Source organism: Gymnodraco acuticeps, unplaced genomic scaffold (genome assembly GCF_902827175.1).
Source record: "Gymnodraco acuticeps unplaced genomic scaffold, fGymAcu1.1, whole genome shotgun sequence".
Taxonomy (NCBI): domain Eukaryota; kingdom Metazoa; phylum Chordata; class Actinopteri; order Perciformes; family Bathydraconidae; genus Gymnodraco; species Gymnodraco acuticeps.
Window position 1 is genome coordinate 1,943,829 of NW_022992265.1, and position 19,747 is coordinate 1,963,575.

Sequence of the window (19,747 nt, forward strand, 5' to 3'; positions counted from 1 at the left end):
GGCGTGGAGAGGACCCGCTCTCAACAGGTAGGTTGGGAGAAAAAGAGGTAACCACCCTGTCCTTAATCCGGAGAAAAGGACGGTGTGGGTCTTTTATTCCCAGAGAATACTGACTGGTGTGGCAGTATGCTCCTTTTAATCCTTTCCTCCTCCGTGGGGAAGAGAAAAGAAAAGACTTCCTCGCTACCGTGGTGTCGGTAGTGAGGGAGCAAGCTAACGCTAGCTTGAAAAAAAAAATCAGACCTAGCTTACTTTCCGGGGAAAGAGAGCGGCGAGGTCGATTTCAACAATAACTAGCGTTAGTAATTACCGTCTTCCTGCGAAGCAGAAGGAGTAGCCGGCAAGCGCCCGTCGACCGAAATGGATATTTGGGTTCAGTCTGTGGACCGTGAAGCTTGTCCGGCTACCATAGAGATGTGCTCTGAAGCGAGAAGAGGTGTTTGAATGGCGCATGCGTTGTGGCGCAAGCTACTTATAGGGGGTGATTTCCCTGACGCTGACGTCAAGATCTCCAGCCAATCAGGATTGGCGTAATGAGATTGATGCTTCTGTTTGCTCCGCGATGAGGCGCATCCCATAGTGAGACATCGAACGGAGTGTTATGAATGAGAACTACAGTTTTCTATACAGCGGACTACAACATGGATGTTTAATAAGAACCACGGACTACTGTAAACTCATCTAGAGACTCTGCACCGTGCTCTGATGCTGTTGTTTTATGCTTTATGAATGTGGACAACAGAGAAACATATTCTTCATGACCAAAGTTGGAATTGAAATAACAAAGGAAAGTGAAACTTATGCTCGTCACCCTCTCCCTCCGGTCCACATTAATACAAATGATCCCAATACGTATGATTGTATGAACTATTAAAATATCTTAAAATCAATACAAATGTATTTATTATAAACGTTAGTCCTTAACACCTATCACTGTGTACATCACCATTCAAACATATTTTACAAGTTGAACAAACCCCACACAGCTCAGTAAAGACTGTGAAATTGTTACGGTGTGCAGGAAGCAGGACCCAAATGCAGATTTAAGTGACAAAATAATTCCTTTATTTCAAGGCTACAATTTTCAGAGACAGAACAGAACACTCACCGCAGTTTACTCACAACACAAGGCGAACCGACACTGAACACAGGAAGAGACAAGACTAAATACAGGAAGGGGTAATCACAAGACGAGACACAGCCGGGCAGGGGAGGAGAAACAGAAGGGCCACAGGTGAAAACAATCAGACAACTAGACACACCAGGGAAACTAACGACGGGAGGAAATACACAGGAAGAAGGACCAGACAATATACAAGGATGAAAATACCCATAACCAGACATACAAAACTACAACACAGACAGATCCTAACAGAAATGTTGACTTTATTTGATCATTTCAGTAAAAACTAACGTTCATATTTCTCTTTTTGATTATAATACTGATGAACGTTCAGAAAAAAGCAGTTTGGCAACTTACCACATACGTTTTAAAATGCTTAATAAGCACCGTAACTTTCATGATATAATTTCTCGGTCATAATCGGTTGTTTCCGTGAACGGCCGACTGTTGAGTGACGGCAAATGCTGCGGCTGCAATGCATTGTGGGGCAGCATTTCTCCTCTCCTTTCGGTTAGGGAGGTCCAGTGGTTCCTAAGCTAAAGGAGGTTATAAAGGAAGTTTGAAACCTCCTTTCCTTTCATTTGGAGAATTGGAACGGCACTTATCATGGCTGCCAGTGACGTACTTCCGGGTCATTTCACTCCGTTAGGAAGGTTCCTAAGCTAAATGGACTATTGGACTTCAGCCCCGCAGTCTCTTCTCCTAAGTCCTTTTGAATTCTCCTATCCACTATCCCTTAACCCCGTGACGTTTCACTCAGAGGTCAAGGAATAGGAGATAGGGTTAGAATTTAGGAGCTAATTTTTGGATTATCGGAACGCAACCATGGTACTTCCTGTTTAAAGGTTTTTCCACCCTCATCTGTGATTGGACATTTGAGAAGTCATGTGATTTTGATCGCATGACATCACAGCTTGTGTTAACCCGTAGCTTCATTAGGCTTGTTTGAGACGCGTTGCGGCTCGCCTCGAAAGTAGACGAGAATAGCCGATCGCAGCCGGGGGAGGTCTCAAAAAGCTTGCCTGAAGTCGGACAGCTCGGAGTCGGCTTCGTCTTCTTCTTCTTCTTCTCTCGGTTTTTTGGCGGATTGCAAACAGCTTGAAGGTGCATACTGCTGCCTCCGGAGTCGGCTTGACTCGGTTTGCATTTATAAAGAATGCACACATGTGTTTAATCGTTAATGTCAGATATGTACTAAGTAAATACATTTGTTCCTGCTCAAGATTAGATTCAACTTTATTGTTATTGCACATATTACAGGTACTGAGACAACGAAATGCAGTTTAGCTTCTAACCAGGTGTAACAAGCAGTAGAGTGAAAAGTAATGTACACAATCTACAGAATAAAATATAGAATGAATTGAATGATGAATAAACAGTGAGGGGTATGAATACACTAGATATACACAGCAGCCTGAGAGCAGTATGAACAGTGTGTATGAATATGCTAAGATATATAAAGTATGAAAACGGTAAGCAATGCAAGTATAGTATAAAATATATGGATATTAATTTAATGATGATAAATATTGTGGAACAATGATGAAAAATGTGAATGGAAGTGGCGACGTAAAACTGACACAAAACAACAACAAACTTTTGCCCAGCCAATTGGAGAGTTTCATCACCAGCACATGGAAAAAAACACCAATGAGCGCTCAGCTCGAGATACCAGCGAGTCGTTTCCCATCAAGCATTTCGCTTCCGCAGCCCGTGGAGAGGAACTGCGCCGCCTCGCCGCGCCTCGCCTCGCTCTCAAGGCTGCGGGCGTCTTTGTCCCGCGAGATTTCAACGTCTCATGTAGGCGAGCCTCCAGAGCAAGTCGGACAAAATGACTAACCATCATGCAACGCACGAGCAAGACGTTGATCGAAATTGCGCAGGTCTGCGCAGGTCTCGCTTGTCTCAAACAAGCCTATTGACTCTCATTTGTTTGCGGAAGACCTACACCCATTTGAGTTTAGGGGCCCATTCCAATAGTCCATTTAGCTTAGGAACCTTCCTAACCAAGTGAAATGACCCGGAAGTACGTCACTGGCAGCCATGATAAGTGCCGTTCCAATTCTCCAAATGAAAGGAAAGGAGGTTTCAAACTTCCTTTATAACCTCCTTTAGCTTAGGAACCACTGGACCTCCCTTGACCAAAGGAGAGGAGAAAATGCTGCCCCACAATGCATTGCAGCCGCAGCATTTGCCGTCACTCAACAGTCGGCCGTAAAAGTATGAGCATAACAAATAAAGTGTAATTTAAACATTGACATTATTATTATGATTATTTTCTATTGTGCTGTGTGATAAAACTGAACATTTTAGAGTGGCCTTTTATTGTGGCCAGCCTAAGGCACACCTGTGCAATAATCATGCTGTCTAATCAGCATCTTGATATGCCACACCTGTGAGGTGGGATGGATTATCTCGGCAAAGGAGAAGTGCTCACTATCACAGATTTTTTCAGATTTGTGAACAATATTTGAGAGAAATGGTTATTTTGTGTATATAGAAACATTTTTAGATCTTTGAGTTCATCTCATGAAAAATGGGAGCAAAAACAAAAGTGTTGCATTTATATTTTTGTTCAGTGTATGTGCAACCGATGTCCATGTTAAAATCATGTGAATCCAACAGCCTTTTTTTTCAGTGTAGGTACTATAAATAACATTTGTGTCATTTGAACAAGGTATTGATGGTCCCTATGTGAAACCTTGTAGCTCACCATCCTCGGACAGCTAGCAGTCTATGAAACTAAGGAAGAAGAGGCCACTTGATTTGGAGTTGATGTTTGTCGAATATCCAACCTAATATCAAAATAAATGCTTATTGTACATAGGTAAATATAAAAATGGGCCAGGTCTACATGCTGTTTCTCTCGGCAGTTTCTCTATCTGCCTGCTGAGCAGCAGCTTTCACTGGCTGTTCAGAGCCATCCATCAATTAGCAAAATAAATCGGAGAATGGCAGACAACCTACTTGATATGTCCAATATAGTCGTCCGATCGCCTTGTCCTAATCTGAATGTTTTATCTGGAGTTTAAAACTCCTCCTTAAAACGTTTGTCTTCGTGGCAACATATACAACATGTGGCAACATATATTTCATTGTTACAGAAAACATTTGAATCTCATGTTCAGCTATGTCTTACAATGGAAGAGTGGTCTGAGTCCCTATATATTTGTGCTACCTTGCCCCTTATAGGCCTCTTTGTCCAGCTGTCTGGCCAATCAAAAAAGCCACACTGTGTTGTTCTGCAAAGTCAGCTTTTTTAACATAACAGTAAGGATGATGCCTTATAAGGTTGGAAACTGTGTAACTTAAAGTATTCAAAGAACTTATATTCTACAATCCAATTAAATTATGTTTTGTTTTTTTAACAGAAAGTTCTTCTGTAAACACTTTTTTATTTAGTTTATGTTAATGTATGGATGGTGGTTCATCAACAAATACATTTATTATTTTTCCAAAGCACCATGTGAGCCAGTCCTTAAGTCATTGCCATAACAATGCAACAATACATTTATGGTGAATCATACTCCAGGGAACTGTCTTCTGTTCAGAAGAAAATCACTCTTATAAAGATGCTAATCCTTCTGAAGATGTTACCAGTTGGTCACTGCTAGTATAGTGCTCACTACATGTTTCTTATTTGTTCAGAGACTGAATGAATGTTTGGTTTGTCTCCTCTCTGTCTATTTTGGTTCTAAAGTGTTGGTGCAAAGCTGTGAATCCAAATCACTATAACTTGTTATTCATGCACAGTATTTGGTAATGTGTCATGATTAACTAAATGTGTCTGAGCCCATAGAGGAGTGAAGTTGCGTGGACATATAATTTGGTAAGTTAATGAAATTGCTAAAATATGACTTTTACAACATTATCTCTGTATGCATTTATTATTCATACTCACATGTTTGGGCTAAATCGTTAATGTGTACATAGTTGTTATGCTACTAACAATAATGACATTATTAACAATGAAGGCTTTTTCATTTTCTAGGCAGGAAGAGCATCAAAATGAACATCCACTACAATACATCCGATGTTTTGGTGCTAGAACGCTTACATATCTCCTCTGAATACGTCTTTCCTGCATTTCTTTTTGCAACTCTGAGCTACATGATCATACTTTCTGCAACCTTCTTCTAATCCTTACCATTGTACTGAGCAAATCTCTGCATCAGCCCATGTATCTAATATTGCTGAACCTTTCTATCAGCGATCTCATAGGATCCACAGCTTTCTTCCCTCTGGTCATTAAGAACATACTCACAAACAACAGGACAATGCAATACTCGGCTTGTGTTGTCCAAGCTTTCTTTATCCACATCTATGCAGCAGGTACAATTTTCAGTCTGACTGCAATGGCATATGATAGATATATTGCCATATGTTGCCCTTTGAAATACAACACAGTTATGACGAATGCTCACATTATGGGAATAATCACATTAGTGTGGATGAGTTCACTAGTTTTGATTACTGTCCTTTTTGGTCTGCTTTTGCGTTTACCCCACTGTCGATCTGTATTGAACAACCCCTACTGTGATAACCCCTCTCTGCTTACTCTGGTCTGTGCCGACACAACCATCAATAATATTTATGGGCTCTTTACAGTCGCTCTTACACAACTGATAGGTAATGGGACAATTTTGTACACATATCTCCAGATCCTTGTTGCATGCTTCAGATCCAAGAGAACCGACACAAAAGCCAGAGCTCTGCAGACCTGTGCTACACATTTGACAGTTTTCCTCCTTTTGGAGTGTCTTGGTCTTTTTACTATCATATCATACAGGATCAAAGGTTTTTCACCACATTTAAGGAGATTCATTGGAATGTCAACTTTAATTTTCCCTCCAACATTAAATCCAATCATCTATGGACTGAAAACCAAAGAAATTAGAGAAAAAGTAGTGTACTTTTTCAGGAATAAAATCTTTCCATCTTAGGCAGGCAGCAAGGTTCAACTTATTTTTCATGTCTTGTCGATAAATACGTTATTTGCTACTAATTCCTTTTTGTGACTGCAAAACCTAATTTGGCTTTATGTTCCTCTAAGGTTTAAGTTTCTGACAAAAGATATTTTTCTTAATAATAATAATTCTTTAACTTTTGGCTAATTATTGTACATGGTAATGTGAAACAATAAATGTCCCATTTGGAACGTATAATTAATTATTGCATTATTATTTTACTGTTAACAAAATGTAAATAACCTTTATGACCTTGTCATGTTTTCTGCTCCAGGAAATTCTCCCCAATACAATTTTTGTAAAATCACCAGGATTTGTTACTTGACGAATACTGTTGACACACCACTGCTGTTTTTGCATATAAACGTAATTGTAAAAGGCAAATCTGTAAATTAAGTGTCTCCGAATTTGCTTTGATAATGTAAATAAATGTTAATACTAATTTGTTTGATTTGTTAAACTGTAAATAATAAGGAGGTAAACTGAAGACAAGATTATTTTATTAAAATGTTAAGAAATGTCTAATTATCCCAATCAAGCCTTCTCAGTTTCTTGGAACACATGTATTCATGTTACTGTGTGTATTCACAATACAAATACAGCAGAGGGCGCCATAAGTACACAAAACCCTAGCCATAGCTACTGTGTCTTGGTTCAGCCTCGTGTGGATCTTTTACATTTTGTGTGATTTTGCTCTTGTCAGCATTTACTGCAGCACTCAACATATACATACAGTAGAGCTTTTAAGGAGCCAGGTAATTCATTGAAGACTATATTATGAGTTAACTTAAAATAGCAATAACTTATAAGAATTGGAAGATAATGTGTTCCAGAAATGATGTACTTTGTGACTACAAATATAATTTGAATTACATAGAGATTGAAATCTTTATATTTTATATTCTAGCACATTGATCAAATATATAGATATAGGTTTGGATCAACTATCAATTACATCAACCATTATTTTAATAAAGATTGCTGCTTACTTTATAAACTTGTTTGTATTGTTGTCTTTATAAATAGTTTTTGTTAGCTTATCTTTTGTCACGCATGCTGCCCTTTTCGTGGCTTTATATGCAGTGTGTCTTCATGTACATTTGTCTTTGTCTTGACAATATTTGTACATCACAAACAACTAAAGTCCATTTTTCTACATAATTGGACAACTAAGCAGAAACTGAATATATTGTCCATTAAAATAATGCCTGCACGAGGCTGTAAATTAAATGATCAAATATGTCCAACTAATATACATTTATATTACAGCTTGACAATTGTAAAACATTCTTGTTTCTGGTGATATTTTAGACTAAGGCTGTAGATTTTAGACATACAGCCTTGACTATAATGTTAACCCTCACCCTAAACAAAACTACATTGTGAGCATCCTTTATAATATGATGGATTAATATTATACTTCATAAAGACTACCTATTATGTTAGATCACACATTGAACTTGTAAAAAGTAATTGCACATTGGAAAACAATCTACGTTGTCCAAAGTTATCTGTTATAGAGTTTTGAGGGGCCCCGAAATCTGTTAATAAAATAAAATAATTACTACCATTATATTGGGCTTTTCGTAGGCTGCTACTGTTTGTATGGATAGGAAAAGTGGAGAATGATTGATGACCGTTTCTGGGGAAGGGAATGAAAGTTAACAATAGGCGTTACAAAACATTGTAAGATAACCCTTTTTGTATTCTGAGGGACTTTGCTGTGCATCAGTTTCCAGTCCAAAGCAGGAAGAGTGCAAATGCAAGATAATGAACAGAAAGACAGATATAACTAAGAGATAGATATGAATCAAAGCTGAACCGAAAAAAGTAGCTGAAACCACCTCAGAGAGTAAGAAGTTAACTGGAATGAAGCCAAACTTGTAATTGTTTGTTACGTTTTCACAATCTTAAAATATTCTTTCTTTCCCAACAGAGTAGGAAATCTGTCCACTCCATGCAAATGGTGAACAATATTTTGTACATGATGTTTAAAAAATGTAAGAATATTATAAATGTAAGTTGCTACAATGACAAAAACATACTTTGTCTCCACACTGGGGTCAAATTTGATATTGTGCATTTCAATTTTATGACGAGGTCAGAAATATTCGACATAGTTCATTTACAACCTATAATAACAATTCATTTCAAACAAAACTGTTATCACTTATTATTTTAAAAGATGTACCGTAGCAAAATTTTCTGCATTGCCAGATTTAGTAACACTAAGACAAATACATTACTTGTAAGGGGCTCACCACCGCTAGAGCTGACTTCACGAAAGGCGCACCAAAGGCCTCCATAAAACAAATAGAAAACAGTGCTGTAAATTGTGTGGTAGCAATTTAGTTTATTTAAAATGTCACATGTAATTATCAGATTATAGAACAATTCAAATGCCTTTTTAGGATAAGGGATTCTTTGCTTTTGTTCTATGAATGCCTCTGTAGCTTGTCAGGAGACAGGATTTGAGATGTTGTGATGAATACTCATAATAAGTAATATTGATAGTATGACCTGCTGCTGAGAGAAAAATAAAAACCACAATCAGAACAGTGTGGTGAATTCAGATTATCACTTCTCTTTAAAACAGCCTTCACCACCAGAACAAGATAACACTCAAGCCGTATGACAATATTTAAACTAAAATGATATCTAGTCGTCATATTAGGATGTCTATATATTTTTTTATATAACGACCAGTCCTATCAGAGGACAGGTAATATATTACATTACATTACATGTTACTTGTTAGACACTTTTATACAAAGCGACTTACATACTCAATACTGTGGACAATCCCCATGGAGCAATTTTGGGGTGAAGTGTCTTGCCCAGGGACACAACGACATGCTGGCTGCAGTGGGGTTTCAACCTGTGACCCCCTGATCCGAACACCTACACACAACCCACTGCGCAACACGCCTCCCCACACATAATAATCAACAAGTGTCAACAAGACCATATTCAATAAAAACAAATGGTGTATTTGAAGATTAACAATAATCAAAATGACAATACTATAGTATAGTCTAACTAAACATTGTTGTTTTAGTTGTTTCAAATGTCTTTGCTGTTTTCTCTTTATACATTATGTGTAATTATACATAATGAATATAAGCTCTTGTGTTTTTAATATTGTTTTTCTAGGTTAAGGGGTGATGCTAAAAAGCTGTTTACTTGTTTTGTAATTCATGCATCTTGGGACACCAATCCACCTTAGCTTCCAATAGTTTTTACCAGGATCTGATTAGTTTGCTTTGAGCTTGTCGTCACCCATCGGAGGGTCTCTTCTTCTCCCGCTGAACTTTGTTACCAACATTGTGTCACGGTTACGAACGCGTGGTTTACTGTTTCTTTCTTTAACTTCGCTCATTAGGTTAATGACTTCTTTGTTTATGAGGCGTTGATAGGAAAGATGTGTCACTCTCATCCTCCGGTGGGATGAGTCCTCTGCCCTCAGCTCTGGTAATGATCCTCAGAGGATTTGGTGACATAATGCAGTAAACAGCTACTGACTTGTTTGGCAACATTTACAACAGTGACAAACAAGTACACTTTTTTTTAGAGTTGTTTGCCTCTGAGTTGCATTTCCTTAACAAAGCTGTATGTATTGTAATACACTTTATTATCTAATTTAAGTCGATGTAGACGAATCACAGTAACTAAGTACATTTGGGTCATAGACTCCAAAAAAATGTATTGCTTTGATGCTAAACATAAAAAAACATAATTACAATTTGATATAACATCAAAAATAAATAAACACACAATTAATATTTTGCCATGACATGGAAATAAAGGTCTTTCCTAAGTAAATCAGAAATATATTCAATCTCAAATCCATCTTAATAAATTCTTATAAATAGAGTTTGTGACACTTGTGACGTTTGTGTAACTTTTGCTGCAGTGCTTTGACTTACTTTTCACTTGTGCATTTCGTTAAAATGTCAATTGATGATGATAGAAATTATGTCCAGTTTATTGTTATTTGTTCAATAGCTGTTCCTTCAATATTTTTTGCTACAATTAAAAGTTCAAATACACTGTCAGATGTGTGGTGTAATACATAATGTAAGACAAACTAGGCATTCATTATCATTTTAATATTTTTCGACAAAGATATTTATTCTGTATTTTATAAGGACAAATATCATGATATGTATCAATATGTAAAACATAAACATGCATTACATAAACTATGAGAAAGGCCCTTCAGGGACCGACTTGCATATTAATCTAATGTCAGCCCTTGACAACCTCCACATATTTACAACAGCACTATTGTTCAGCAATCATAGCGTTGAATTAACTGTTTATTTCAATAATATTTCTTCTGTTTTTATTATTCAATCAAAAACTGCTGAAAGAACCTCCAAAATAATAATAATCAAAACGTTGGTCAGCTGCACTTCCAATATAGAAGTTAAAAGAATAAATGGGAACATATCAAGTTTTTTTCCCACCTAAAATGCACATAATGTTCAAAATTAGGGCCGGGACCCGATTAAAAAAATTAATCTAATTAATTAGAGGCTTTGTAATTAATTAATCGAAATTAATCTCATTTTTAATCACATATAAATATTTGACCTAAGAACAGTGAGAAGCAATTTTTTTCACATGGATTTTAGTATACCATTAGGCGCATTCACACCGCAGTACTTTTCCCACAAGGTTCATGAGAATTTAGTTCATGAGAACTCTTTGAACCTGGGGGTGGATTAGGCAAATGAAGCCGCTGACGTCACTTCTTCTTCTTCTGCTTTGGGTTTACTGGCAGGCCGCAAACCACTTCACGGCGTATACTGCCGCCCAAAGTCCCCGGCCGGAAGTCCCCGGAGTTAGGGACTGGCTTCAGTAGAAGCTGCTGGGAGTCCCAGCAGCTTCTACTGAAGCCTTCCGAGTAAATCGCCAGAACGCCGACACCTCCTCATCTCCACCGCTCAGGCTTGGAATTTCGTCATTTTAGGGGCAAGGCCATTTGGCCTTCCCGTTCACATTTTTTTCAAGGGCACAAAGGCCACATGACAGGGCACAAAGGCCGTTTGGTTAAATTACGCTGGTCAATCAACATGACTGAAAAGTGTAGCACTAACGTCAACACCAGTCGTTTTACAAATGGCTGAATAGCAATAGTGTTTCTTTAACGTATACGTTAAGTTCAGCCATAAACCACATAAGTCAGTCATGTATTATATCAAAATCGCTTAGCAAGAAAAATACTAGATTCAAAGGTGACAGCTATCTGCTAGCTTGTAGAAGCAACACTAGATGTAGACCCCTTGAAGGGAAGACGTTAGCGCTATCCAAACTAGCTAGCTATCGCTAGTTTTCATGACAAAATGTAACGAGTCAACTTTAAATAGGCTAATACAATGGTAATTACCTATCAATAGTACTTTCTATAAACACGTAAATGTTAAGTCCTTTCAAATACTACCACATACTTCAGTTAAATCATATCAAAACAGCTTGGTCCGCTTGCTTACCTGTGCTTGTCTTGCTCCCGCGGCTGAGGAGCAGGCTGTCGGGCCCCTACAGGCATTTCTGACGGAACAATCACAGCAGAGCAATCGCTCTGATCCACAGGCACGGGACTATCCTACTGCGCGCACTAATATGACTTTACTAGCGTTGTTTACACTGGAACTTTTGACTGGGGCACCAAGGCCACTTTGGCCGTGAATTGCATTTTTTTTCACAGGGCATCACGGCCAAAGTGCGGCCATGGCCGTCGTGGCCGTCGTGAAATTCCCACCCTGCCACCGCTCCCATGTTTTATTTTGTGTTGCCATAAGTTAGTCTCTCTGCGTTTCTGCGCTGGGCTAATGCTAATACTCAGCGACTCAGGTTCTGGTCCAGGTTCTGGTCCAGGCTCTCGTCATCTCACGCCTAGACTACTGCAACTCCCTCCTGGCTGGTCTACCTGCATGTGCCATCCGACCTCTGCAGCTCATCCAGAATGCAGCGGCTCGTCTGGTCTTCAACCTTCCTAGATTTTCCCACACTACTCCGCTCCTACGCTCGCTTCACTGGCTTCCGGTAACTGCTAGAATCCACTTCAAGACACTGGTACTTGCTTACCATGCTGCGAATGGATCTGGCCCTTCGTACATCCAGGACATGGTTAAACCGTACACCCCAGCGCGTGCACTACACTCTGCATCAGCCAAACGACTCGCTGCACCCTCGCTGCGAGGGGGACCCAAGTTCCCAACGGCGAAAACACGTGGGTTTGCTGTCCTGGCTCCAGGATGGTGGAATGAGCTCCCCATTGACATCAGGACGGCAGATAGCTTGCACATCTTCCGGCGCAAACTGAAAACTCATCTCTTTCGACTCCACTTCGAGCGATAGAACTATTAACGAAGCACTTTTATACTAATAAAGGACTGGCTTTTCTAAAGCCAGTTGAGTAGCACTTGAAATGTTTTTTCTCTATGAAACCTGATGTACTTATATGATTCTGTTTTCTTCAAGTTGTATTTTGTTGGACGAACGCACTTATTGTAAGTCGCTTTGGATAAAAGCGTCAGCTAAATGCAATGTAATGTAATGTAATAATGCTAATGCGAGGATAATAAAATGGCGGCTTCACAAACTTTTTGGGAGTTTTACGGGGCGTGGTTTGCAATCCGCCCAGCCAATCAGAAATATAGCTCTTTTCTCACAAGAGAGCCGTACGAAAGTCCCTGCTCTCTAGCAGCTCTCTGCTCTCTAGCAGGGACTTTCGTGGGGGTAAAAGGTTCTCATGAACTAATTTTAGTACCGGCTCTTTTTGGTGTGAACGCGATAAAAGAGGCTAACGTCCACGCTAGCTTCCACGCTAGCTGCTATATGTTTTGCATTGAGGTGATACTTGAGGCTTGATGTGCTGCGGTGATATGCAAATTCCTTTTTGCATAATTTGCACACAACCGTGCTCTTATCGACGCTTCCATCCGTCCGTTTTTTAAAACAACATTTCCCACTGTTGTTCACTGTGGTTTGTTGTTGTCTGAAGTCATGAACGTTAGTTGGTGCTCCAGTATAATCGGTACGCCTGAAACTCATCTAGTGAGAAACGTTCCGCGGTGCAAAAATAAGTGCGATTAAAATGCGTTAATTTTTTTAACGCGTTAATTTTTGTGTAATTAATTAATCTTAATTAACGCGTTAAAGTCCCGACCCTATTCAAAATGTATTCTTGCTGTCCTTTATGCAATGAAGTTAAGCATTATTGGTTGTTTAGAAAGACAACTCTAATATAAAGTCCTGGAAGAAGGATTCATTTAATTCATATTTACATTAGAACCATTTTAAAATACTGCATTACAAGTAAAAGTCCTGCATTGAAAATGTTGCCTATGTAATGATATTTAAGTATTAGCAAAGTATACTTAAAGGGGACCTATCATGCAAAATGCACTTTTGTACGTCTTTTATACATAGTTATGTGTCCCCGGTGTGTCAGGGAACTCACCAAGTGTCAGAAAACACAACCCTCTCTCTTTTACTCCATACCCAAATCTCTAAAAACGGGGCTGCAACGGAGCTGATACAGGTTTGAATTTCTCTGACGTCAGAAAAGGGGTGCTCCACCTATATGTGCAAATCTCCACCTATCAGGGGAATGAGAGACCGCTCGAAAGCGCTGGAGACGCTGTAGTACATATGCCAGGCCTGTAAGTGGCGCTGTAGTCTGCCACAAAAGCAGCAAAGAAGGGAGACCGCTAGGGGCGTTTAATAGGCTACATGCACTAGGGTCTGAGACGTACTTCCGCCTTAGCCGTTATACTGCTCGGACGCTTCCGGGTTGCTTCTGGTCTGCGTAGCTGAGCGTCCACAAATGTTTTACTGTTTAAATCTGTGGTTTACATATGAGTCGACGGAAGAGTTTCAAAACGGAGCATTTGCAAAGACAAGTAAAGAACTACTCCGAGCACTGCTGTGTCCCACTTTGTACGGCGTTAGCTAAATTCAACGGCGTCCTAAGTTTCCATGGCTTTCCGACCGAACTCGAGCTGCGAAGACAGTGGCTGGTTAAAATACGACGCGATAACTTTACAATCTCCTCTCACTCCAAGGTCTGCAGTCGTCACTTCGCTACGGATCAACTAATAGAGCCAAAAACCCTTGATGGCCGTAGGAGGCTTGTGAAAGGTGCTGTCCCAACTCTGTTTGAGTGGAATCACTTCACTGCTCAAACACCGCGGGCTAGTGTTTGGGAGAGAAGGGAGCGGCCCACTGAACCAGTCTCTCGGGAGGAGCAGGAAGAGCACATCGATGTCCGTGACCATGATTACTGCTCAACCCCTGAACCAGCTTCACTGGACATGTCCTCTCAAGCTACAGAAGACAACTCCAAAACATTGGAGGATCTGCAGAAGCAACTGCAGGAGTTAAGAGTCCAGCGAGAGTTTTGCTTACAGCGGTTTGCTGGCTCAGACGACAACATCTGATTCTATACCAGGTAATGTTTTGGCTAAATTCTATCCCAGTTTTTGAGATGGGTTAGCTTATAAAGAATCCTGTTTACCTGCCGTTTGACTGCTGACTATTTGCATGCAGTGTTGGAATAAGTAGGCTACTCAACTTAACTGAAGTATAAGTACAAATACTATGGTTTGAAAATACTCCTGAACTGAACATGTAGAATCATAAATCATGTGTTTTCATAAGTAACTAGAAACTATGAAGGTTAACTAAATGTGGTGGAGTAAAACATACTAATACTAACAACATACTGATAATACTTTACTACAAGTGGAAATCTTCAAAACCTTACCAAAGTAAAAGTACATGTCAATATCCACTGCGTTTCTCCCAGTTGCACACTTAAGAATGAAGAGTAAAAGTAGTCATTCTGTGTAAAATGTTCCCTGTATGTTTTAGATTATTATTACTGCTGCTTTAATGTAGTTGTTACATGTTACTGCTGTATATTACTATACCTGCACCAAGTGCCTTCTTAATCAGTCTATTTGAATTGTAATGTATTATAGCAAACAAGAGGAAAGCATTAGCCCATGTGTTACAGTTAACGAGTCAATTAATGACTGACATGTGTCTTTTGTGTGCAGATTCCCGAGCTATAACCACCTGATGGCCTTCTGGTTTTTGATTGAGCCTTCCATTTATAAAATGGTTCGTGTTACAAGAGCGATATCAGCTGCCAAGAGGAATGAAGAAGTGGTTACACACGCACGTCCATCAACGGTAGGCTACGTTTCTTTTAACACACAATCTAAACACAAACTGAAGGGAAAATGTTTCTCCAACATTTCATTGCTTTCGTGTAGGCTAAAAGGCTATAGTACTCAATCCTTTTTGAATACATCAGAGAACTAAAACAACTTAATGTTTTTCCCATGGTGTGCTACACTCATGACATTAATATAGTACCCTTTTTTGTTTATCTTCCAGAGACAGCTGCTTCAGCCAATTGACGAGTTCTTCCTTTTTCTCTGCTTCCTGTCGGTGGGTTTGAAAGAGAGGGACCTTGCAAACCGCTTCAACGTACACCAGTCCACTGTGAGCCGCATCATTGCAACATGGACGAGTTTTCTTACAACTTTATTGGGGTCACAGTGCATCTGGCTTACACCTGCAGAAGTTCAAGCCCACCTCCCAGAGGCATTCAAAGATTTCCCAGACACACAGGTGATCCTGGATTGCACAGAGCTGAGGTGTCAAACACCATCCTCACTCCTCCTCCAAAGTGAAATGTATTCTACATACAAATCTCACTGCACCATGAAAGCCCTGGTTGGCATAGCCCCACATGGCGCAGTGACATTTGTTTCCAGTCTGTATGGTGGTTCTGTCAGCGACAAGGAGATTTTCAAACAATCTGGAATAGCTGCATTGTTGACTGAAAACATGGCAGTGATGGTAGATAAGGGCTTCCTGATCAGCGATTGCTGCAAATGCAAGGTGTACTGCCCACCTTTTCTGTCAAAGCAGAAGCAAATGCCAGCCTATCAGGTGAGGGAGACACAGGCCATTGGCAGACTGAGGGTTCATGTGGAGCGTGTCATTAGGAGGATAAAAGAGAACAAACTTTTTGATGGTGTCATCCTCCTGTCCCATGCCTACAACATCAACCAACTGTTTGCAGTAGCATGTATGCTGTCAAACTATCAGAACAAAGCACTGGTCAAGAAATGGGTGAAATAAGACAAGATGATGACACCTGTGCAGGTAGCTGTGATTAAGCTGGGTGAGCACACCGTAATCCCGTGTTGCCTGACACACGCTAGTGTTTTGTTTGAATAAATGGTAAATAGCAAATTACAATGCGTTGATGATTTCTTACAAATGCACTGATTTACTATTCATTACACAAATCACTTCACTTTATTGTCTTTTTAAATACAATTGTATATTTATTTACATATATGAAATGTGACAAACAATATATATCAAAAACAAAATATTGAAATCACATTTTGTTGTCATTCAGAACACATGATTGAGGGATTGCCTCCTAAAAACAATGACGGCTGAGCCAGGGTCTAGCAGCTAACTGCTTACAGAGTTAACAATGGCTACAGTGCCCACTACTTTTTTAATGACAGATACTTCGGGATGTATGTGTAAAAAAATAAAAAGTCTACTTTTTCTCTGATTGCTCTTTGCACTTCTGGATCTGTGTATATTCTTTGCACCAGGTAGTCCTCTTGTGCCCACACTACAAAATCACACCACTGCATCCCAGATACAAGAAGTTGACCCTGTACTTGCCAGTAATAGGCATGGCTTTTCTTGAGCTTAGGGGAGCCACATTCCATCTGCACATATTTGCAGTCGACATAATTTGGGACATTGGGACATTTGAATTCAACAAGGCCAAATAGGGGATATTCTGTTGGGTCAAAAACAACTCCATCAGGGGAGGCACCAAACCAGGGCGTAGAGGGGTGAATGACAAGGCCACAAGGGGAGTAGTTCACGTTTGCCAGTCTACTGTATTCAGCTGCTACTGTGGGCTCCATCTCGGCACCTCTCCTCATTTCTGCAGTCTGCCTTGTACCTTTGAGTATTCGCTCTGCAAGAGAATTAGCAGAGCTCTCACCTCTGACGTGACAAATCTCTCTAAACCTAGAGGCAGTAACCCTGGGTTTGCGGAGCAGATGCCACTCTGAGCTAGAGCTTTGCTCACGGGTAGCCTCCTCAATTTTGTGAGACATTTCCAAATCAACAGATAAGCTGTTGCTCCTCTTCTGAGCACACCAGCGGTAAATCACATGGCAAGATCACATACCCCTCTATGGGCAAGTGGGGTGTTGGTGGTGTGTCAGTGTGAAGTGTGGTGTACCGAGACGTCAAAGCAGGCATCTGATAGGACAGAACACTGCCCTCCTGCACAATCCCGAAGGCACTTTCCACAAGGGGCTTGTCAGGTCTCATGTTCATTGTGGTCACAAGCGTTCTGTCTTCAATGCTGAATGCTGAGTATGCCTCCGTAACTCTGAACAGGCAGGGATCTGGTAATGGCCCCACCATGCCTCTGTAGAATCCACTCCTACAAAGAATGGCAAAGACAATATAGCACATTAATGTGACAATAAAGGTTAGGAATACAGCACCAGAATTATGAATTTTAAAAACACAGGAAACACAATTTTCCAGCTAAAATTACCTTACTCCAGTCTGCACCATCCTATTTGGTACAGGCTTGGTGAAGACCATGGAGTTGATGGGCCCTGGCTTCACACCCTTAAGGAAAAGACAATTACTGTTCGTTGAGTCACTTTAAAACAAAAACTCTGTGAAAGATTACAAGTATTTGAACCTCATTGAAATTACCATTGTTCGCGGCTTGTGCCATTGCTGTTCCGATTCAGTACAGTTATGCACAGGTGGCACAACTGGCATGTTCAGTTCAGTGTAGTGTGCTGTTTGGAACAGCAATGCTACTGTGTGATTGCACAAAACAGTTCCTGCAACACAGGAGCACTGGTTGTGCGTGAGCACCACTGGTGATGAATCACGAAGCGTTATCTAAAAAAGAGAGAAGAAATACTAGTGATTAGTAACCTCACTTGTTACTATGAGCCAGGAGGTTATTATGAGTAGAATTATTGGTTATTTTTACTGACCCATTATCCTAGAAGAAGCATGTATTCCTGAATGCTTAGTGTTACCCTCTTACCCTACAATACCACAATGAACTTTCTTTGGAAACTAAGATGCCTTGAAAATTGTATTAAAGCAGTTTTTACTATATATTTGAACCCCCAAACTTACACATCCATAATCAATGTAATAATATCTGACCAATCAGCTGTGATAAAGCAGGGAGAAGTAGGACACTGTTGAGATTCCCTTAAGGTAAACTAATGTTTAACTGAACTGAAACTCAATAAACAGGGGGGAACAGTGTCAATGCTGCCTGCCTACACTCAAACTGTGTGCTGTCTCGCTCTTCCGCATTGACCTGTAGCACAAGGCTCTCACGCTGACCTGCCCTGTCAGCCTGTCTTTATTGGACACTGAATGAAGAAAAACAGAGCAACAGCGTTAGATCTATACTCACGTCAACACATCTATGGCAACATTGCTTTACAAAAGCTGATACCATTATGCAGTGTGGCTAACAACAAGATAACCTTGGCTAGGCTATAAGGCTATTAAACTATAGTATTTGTTAGCAAAATGGCTAATGTTTTAAAGAATTAACACCAGAAACAGTACATAGCGTTACCCAGAGCCCTATAGTAGTCTACTATAGTAGTAGTATAATAATAATAATAATAGTAGTTATACTATAGGGCTCTGGCGTTACCTAGCTTTTGACAGCTAATGTTAGCGTAACCCGGAGCAATAGCTAGCTGGTTAGTACCGGTTACCTTCTTACCTTCATAGTTGTGTATATATGACGCAGCATATAATTTGAAGCCTTTATCGAGTTTGCTGGCTGGGGCTTTAGTCGTCCGGCAAATCCGATGAACACCTGACATTTTTAATTTCGGAAGCTCTTGTAGGCAGCGGGTGTAGAAGGTTGTCATTTTCAAACAGGAAATGAATCGGCCGCTATGAGTAGAATGCGGAAGTGACTGTGCATGTAGCCTATAGAGTAGACAGATCTAACAGGTGGTCCTGATACTTCATAATAAATCCATTAACATCCTGCTATTTTTTGTTCTAATTTTACTAAAACTTGACCCAGTTTAAGATTAAAGCTATCTGTGATCTACTATTGGGATATATGTGCAGCTATCATGCCTCCAAAGGCAGAGATGTTCACAAGTCTTTTTTTGCAAGTCCAAGTCAAGTCTCAAGTCTTTGGTCACGAGTCCAAGTCAAGTCTCAAGTCTTTGTGGGGTGAGACTTGATCAAGTCTCAAGTCTTTGGTCACGAGTCCAAGTCAAGTCTCAAGTCTCTAAAAAATAAAAGTCTCATGTCTCTTCTGGTTGTAATAAGCCTTCTATTGTCTGCTGCTATCCAGTCTGTTAAGAATACTGCACAGCTATATCTAAGAAATTCAAAGCATGTACTGTATTATTATCACTCCTATATCTATTAGCATACAGTATCAGTACTGATTAGTTGTTTGTTATATGATCACTTTAAACAGGCTATTGCAATGCAATATGAGGAAAAACATCACACTTTAGCTAAATGCAAACAACTTATAAGCAAAACACTTCAGAATCAGAATCACAAA

The 19,747-nt window shown here is 39.9% G+C and overlaps 3 protein-coding genes across 3 annotated transcripts; 2 read left to right on the forward strand and 1 right to left on the reverse strand.

The window, feature by feature from the left end:
• The first annotated feature begins 5,131 nt into the window (after window positions 1–5,131).
• LOC117540425 (putative gustatory receptor clone PTE01) lies at window positions 5,132–6,066 on the forward strand. Its single transcript, XM_034207091.1, is given in 2 exon segments — window positions 5,132–5,243; window positions 5,246–6,066. Coding segments are annotated over 2 exon segments (933 nt in total).
• A 7,899-nt stretch (window positions 6,067–13,965) lies between these two features.
• Window positions 13,966–16,371, forward strand: LOC117540371. Its single transcript, XM_034207008.1, has 3 exons — window positions 13,966–14,548; window positions 15,159–15,294; window positions 15,502–16,371. Exons 2-3 carry the CDS (start codon window positions 15,181–15,183, stop codon window positions 16,252–16,254), a joined length of 867 nt encoding a protein of 288 aa, XP_034062899.1. The 5' UTR covers window positions 13,966–14,548; window positions 15,159–15,180; the 3' UTR covers window positions 16,255–16,371.
• A 903-nt stretch (window positions 16,372–17,274) lies between these two features.
• On the reverse strand, window positions 17,275–19,080 carry LOC117540426. The gene is made up of 4 exons (XM_034207092.1): window positions 18,938–19,080; window positions 17,887–18,081; window positions 17,720–17,796; window positions 17,275–17,602 (listed from the first exon to the last, which is right to left on the reverse strand). Exons 1-4 carry the CDS (start codon window positions 18,965–18,967, stop codon window positions 17,275–17,277), a joined length of 630 nt encoding a protein of 209 aa, XP_034062983.1. The 5' UTR covers window positions 18,968–19,080.
• Between the last annotated feature and the right edge of the window lie 667 nt (window positions 19,081–19,747).